Source organism: Oryx dammah, unplaced genomic scaffold (genome assembly GCF_014754425.2).
Source record: "Oryx dammah isolate SB20612 unplaced genomic scaffold, SCBI_Odam_1.1 HiC_scaffold_1, whole genome shotgun sequence".
Taxonomy (NCBI): Eukaryota; Metazoa; Chordata; class Mammalia; order Artiodactyla; family Bovidae; genus Oryx; species Oryx dammah.
The window spans coordinates 89,488,514-89,494,513 of record NW_024070185.1 but is presented as its reverse complement, the minus strand read 5'-3'; the positions used below and the strand labels follow the sequence as shown (position 1 = coordinate 89,494,513).

At 39.2% G+C, this 6,000-nt stretch overlaps 1 protein-coding gene across 2 annotated transcripts in view; it reads right to left on the bottom strand.

The window, feature by feature from the left end:
• Positions 1–287: 287 nt before the first annotated feature.
• PLPPR1 (phospholipid phosphatase related 1) overlaps positions 288–6,000 on the bottom strand; it is a 284,128-nt gene continuing 278,415 nt past the window's right edge. For both annotated transcript variants that reach the window (XM_040240666.1, XM_040240675.1), the window contains one exon: positions 288–1,384. In XM_040240666.1, the coding sequence (XP_040096600.1) occupies positions 1,352–1,384 (33 nt within the window). In that variant the 3' untranslated portion in view covers positions 288–1,351. The remainder of the gene's footprint in view (positions 1,385–6,000) is intronic.

Sequence of the window (6,000 nt, the reverse complement as noted above, 5' to 3'; positions counted from 1 at the left end):
ACTGATTTTTTACTGATGCCTTAGAAGTATCTATGGGCAGACTGAACACAAAGGTAGTTTGCTAGAAAACCAGAATGTGCTTCCGAGTGTCTTAAATTCACAAATTCTTTGGCCTAAACACAGATACTCCTTCATGAAAGGACATATCAGTCGTGCCTCTATTATGACTGATCCCAGTAGGCAGGGAACTGAGGAGAATAAACACTTACAGAGGTCACATCATTACATCATTGTGAGTCTTCAAATACTTGGGGGATGAAGCCTCAAACAAAGGACATGAGCCAAAATTCATTTTGTGAATAACTTTTTTCTTTAGAAAAAAAAAATGTACAAAAAAAGCTAAGAAGAACCAACATGGAAGTGTTGAGAAAACATTCTGAGAGATACAGACAAGAGAGCTCCTGCTCTTGAGGGAGTTACACATTAGTTATTACCATGCTAGAAAAATGAGATGCAGTTAAAATTCTAGAACAATTAAAAGCCCCAAAGTCAAGCTGTTGCTTTGGGGCTCTAGGTTGTAGATGCTCTGATATCCTCTCTTTAAAATAATACTGTGCAAACTGTAAAATATTCATTTTCATATAAAGTCCATACAATATGATATACAAAACTGAGTTGACAGGGGATGCTGGTACTGGCTGGTTGTTTGGGAAAGAAGGCTGCAGTGTTACCTGCCAGCCCAAGGGCATGATTACAGAAAGATCTTGAATTTCAACCAGGAGAGGCTATTATCTAAGGATCCTCAAAACCAGAATTTCCTGCCATTGGTTGTGTAACTTAGGTGAGTTTTTCTTATTAATATGTTACTTTAACTTGGGATGCAATCACATGTTAAGTCAGAATATAAAGTTCTTTTTCAAAGTAATACTTCTTTCTACACAACTGATTTTGAGATTTACCATTAACCAACATTGTTTTCCCTGCAACTCAAAAGTTAAGTTTTTTTTAAAATTCAAAAATGCCGGAGGAGGCAGCAACTGTGATAATAAAAGATTAAAGTGAATTATTATATTTCATTTCAGTGTCTACAAAACTGATAAAAGAAGATTTGTGTACAAATATCACAAAACAACATCAATCATTGAATAAATGTGGTTCTTCAATGCACACCTGAACAAGAAGAAAACTTTGTTTAAAATTCTGGCATAAATATATTAAAGCTGACAAAAAAAAAAAAAAAAAATCAGGGCAAGCTACATCACTTCCTCATACAAAAAAATGTACAAAACACTAGCCTCTAGCTAGATAAACATAATACTTGTCTTCACAGTTTGATATCAAGTAACTGTGTCTTGAAGTATCGAATTGGAGGGTGATTAAAAAAAAAAAAGCTTGTGACACGTCAGCCATTTCAGGTAACTTCGGTCATGGAGGCAGAGTGATTCTGCAAACATAAGCAGATACAATTTTAGTTGACTCATGCACACACTCTCACTTCCCTCAATATCCCCTTGATTCCTGTCTCAAGTTCACAGTCTGTTCCTGCTCCCTGACGTGCGATTCCAAGGCCCCTCAACTTGTTACCTCTTCTATTAAACCTTCCCTGATTTTTTTTTTCAATAAAAATAAACTCATCTGTCTTGTATTATACTTAACTGTATTCTATGAAACATTTGAAGATCTCAAAGTAATGTTAGCTGCGTCCCACATTTTTTTTAAAGTGTTTTAATTTTGAACATTTCTAATCTTTGAAAAATTTCCCTATGATATTCTGAGCCATGAATTTTCAGAGCAGTGAGTTTAACATTTTCAAATGCATAGCGGTTTTGGTTTAAGGTATCTTTGAATTTCTGGAGAATGTCATCTGTGTGATCTATTGAATAGATTTTTTTTACACAAATTTTTTTAAATTATGAAAATATAACACTGAATGCTTTTAAAATTTCTTGCTTTGCTTTATAGTCTTACATGTAGTTTGTTTTAAATGTTTGTGTTTTGAGGATTATATATTGCCTTGCTGCTGCTAAAGTCGCTTAAGTTGTGTCTGACTCTGTGCGACCCCATAGATGGCAGTCTACCGGGCTCCCCCATCCCTGGGATTCTCTAGGCAAGAATACTGGACTGGATTGCCATTTCCTTCTCCAATGCATGAAAGTGAAAAGTCAAAGTGAAGTCAGTCAGTCGTGTCTGACTCTTAGTGACCGCATGGACTGCAGCCTACCAGGCTCCTCCATCCATGGGATTTTCCAGGCAAGAGTACTGGAGTGGGGTGCCACCTTATTAACTTTTTACTATATTTTGTTTGCTTATTACTGAAAAAAGTGTTAAAATCTATGATTGCACTTTTATCCACTTTTCCTTGTAGTTCTGTTAATTTTTGTTTATGTGGTTTGTGCATAATAACCCTTATCTCTTGTTTTATATAACATATGTAATCTCACCTTTTTTCAGGCCTAAAGCTTTCTCTTTTGTTTGAACTTAAAATTCCCAGTTTATGGTATTGATAATACCTTAAGAAACGGTGGCTTTAGAGCTAATTGGTTATTATGGGTTTCCAGATTCCTGTTTGTTTTTAGGACACTAGAGAGTCATTCTTGAGAGGGCAAATGTGAATTTTAGAAACTGAGTATTCCATATTTCTCAAGGTACTTTTATCTACCATATTTGTGAAAACGGAGGCTTTTGCATTTCTTGCTATAATGTGAAAAACTTATGCTTTTGCTTTTATAGTATGCTTCCTTAAAAAAAAACTTCCATCAATAGTTTGGTCATTCATATGTTTTTAAGATTTCATTTAAGAGTGAATGGTAAACATAAAGTAGTTCAACAGCCTAAGATAAGTAACTTGGTTAGTTACTTTATACAGATTTCTTTAACTCTCCAAGTCTCTTTTTTCCCTATTTATGATATGAAGTCTATAAGCATTAGAATTCCTGTGGGATGATTTTCTTACATGGCTTTTCACCCCAGACTGGCTGAATCAGAATCTCCTGGAATAAGGTTATAGGCATGTGAGTCCTGGGATAGAGTGGATCCTTTTGTTGTTAAACATATATCTCCTCTCCCCCCTGTACACATCAGAAGACACAAGAGACTTCATCCCACACAGTGAGTTAACACACTGGCTTCACGCTCATTTCTTTGTTAATATAAACCATGTTCAACAAGAACACATTTGCTCAATACTAAGCTTGATTGCGCAGGTGAAAATAGGTATGAGGCTGCAGGGCAAGGAAAGCTCAGAGCAGGTCTCCAGGATACAACTCTGTGGGGTCACAAAATAACACTTTGGAAACTTGACCATCTTTGTTTCATTTGGATTCTACAGTTTTTTACTTTCTGGTTTCTCTTTAGTCCTGGGGAAAAATTTTAGAGAACGTACTGTCTCAGTCACAGAAGGCCAAGTATTTAAATTTGAGCTGATCATTTAGAGGGGAAGAGAGAAGCAGACTGGGGCAGCCTGCAGCCCTGGGGCTCTGTGTGGCAAAGGAGAAAGTATGTCTCAGGGGGATGAAAGGGAGGATGAGGGGTTCCCTCCCCAGCGAGACAGTCTTCTGCTTGAGGTGCTCCGAACGGCGGGGTGGATTTCTCATGTGAGAATGTGTGCTCTAAAGAGAGGTTCATATCTTCTCTCAGATCCCCATAGTCCTCCTCCTGGGAAGACAGCTCTATCCCCCAAATTACAAAGGAGCAGCAGTTTCTAGTAGAAGCCATGGCTGCTGCTATTGCACAGGAAGCTTTCTCCCACAGGGGAGAACACAGGGCATATTTGTTTTGCTCAGTGTAAACTCTGCCAGTGCTGTGCAGCTCAGCACCTCCATACTGGCCGCTACAGCGTGTTTCCATATTCAGAGCTGAGAGCTGTAGATTTCAAAATGGAATTTTCCTTAAACCTCAGGCTGTGTGGTGTAGAGAGCAAGCAGGGCCTTTAGAATTAGATGGGCCTGTGTCTAAATCTTTCCTGAGTGACTTCAGCGTATTACTTAAACTCTTTGTGCCTTACTTCATCTGTAAAATAGAAGAATAAGGCCAGTTGCAGGATTATGGTAAAGATTGAATGTGATAGCTTGCACCATATGCTCATTTCCTTTTCTTGACCCACAAATAAAGGGTATGTCCTTCTAACCACCCACGTGGAAAGCAGATGCTTGGATATTGCACAAGTGGCATGGAAGGCATCACTTAAGAGGCCAGTACTTTCCATCCAGCTTCCTGTAGCTTCATTGTGACTAGCCTGCAGAAGTCCTGTTCATCATTACTCATAAACTGTTTACCATGGAGATTCAGATATAGACTGTAGTCTAATTGTGGGTTCTTGGTTTTGACTAAAGGGCCTAGTTCATATTTTGACTCTGGCTTGCATCTGTCTATTCATCTGACATTTATTTCACACCTAGTGAATGCCAGGAAATATGGAGAGTAAGAAGGACATGGTTCATAGGGTTTGTATCTTTAATCTCTCAGTTCCTACGGGAGGCAGATATGAGGGCAGTCCTGACATGAACTGTGAGCAGCAAATACACGTCAGGCCCTGAGGGTCCTTCGGCTGAAGGCTGGTATTCACCAAAGGCCTCAAACTGTGTGCAGACAAGGTAATACACATGGAAGTAAACACATGTGGACAGATTTCAAAAGTTCAGTTAGTGCCTGTAGTGAATAATGATACATATATTTAAAGAATTTAAAAAATTTGTATTGTGGATTGGTCGGTTGTGTGGTCATGCCCTACTCTTTGCAACCCCATAGACTGTAACCCCCAGGTTCCTCTGTGCATGGGATTCTCCAGGCAAGAATACTGGAGTGGGTTGCCATTTCCTTCTCCAGGGGATCTTCTTGACCCAGGGATTCAACTCATGTCTCTTACTTCTGCATTGGCAGGCAGACTCTTTACCACCATACCACCTGGAAGCCCCTTTCCTGCTAATATCGGGTTTTGAAACCCTTTTTGGTACTTCAGTTTTCAATGTAAGCAGAATCCCCCAAAACATGGCCTGGGTGTCTCTTGACTTAGGCAACTGCTACTGGTCCTGAGGGAGGAGAGAGAAGTCTAGAGAAGGCTTCAGACAGAAGGTTACATTTGAGCAGAGCTGAGGTGGAAAGAAGGTGCTCTTAGACTAGGACATTCAGGGCAAGGTCAACAGCATTTGCAAGGACAGACTACATGTTTGTGGAACTTGGCAAACATTTCAGTTTGCTTTTTAAATTCACCTTTGTCACTAGTTGCTTCTTCTCGAAGACGGAGGGAACCACTCTGACTTCGGGATCTTCCCTGGTGGCTCAGACAGTAAAGTATCTGCCTACAGTGTGGGGTAGGCCCGGGTTCAGTCCCTGTGTTGGGAAGATCCCCTGGAGAAGGCAATGGCAACCCACTCCAGTACTCTTGCCTGGAAAATCCCATGGGTGGAGGAGACTGGCAGGCTACAGTCCATGGGGTTGCAAAGAGTTCGACACGACTGAGCGACTTCGCTTCACTGCTCTGACTTCACTGGGTTTAAGAACATAGAAGGAAAACTAGGGTTTTTCATTATAAGGTTTCATTATTTAGCTAACTTGTCATTCAACCTGCATTAACTGGCTGTATATAAATAAACCAGTGATAACATTTTCAACGTTACTTCTAATTAGACCAAGTCAAAATTTTCACCTTAAGGTAGGTGAAGGGAAAACAAAACAGTTGGCACTGGGTTTAATGGGCACTCCTAAATATTTTTTTCCCAGGTGGAAATAGATTTTTTTCCTGGTTCATTAATAAAATTTGACTTCATTAAATGTGAAAAGAAATAGGGTAGTTTCTCAGATGTCTGATAGTTAATAATCTTTACTGAAATATTTTATACTGCATTGATAGGAAGTATCTGATAAGTCCAGTGGGAAGAGATTTGCTTTCCTCTTGTACTCAATAAAGATGATTTAGTAAGGAGATGCCAAATACAATAAGACTTCAAGGTAAACAGACTATTACAGAAAATAAACATTTTAGCAAGACTCAGCTACATGAAAATAAAATCCCTGTTTTATTATTAGTTATCCCTGCTCTGTCTGCTCAAAGAACTATTCACC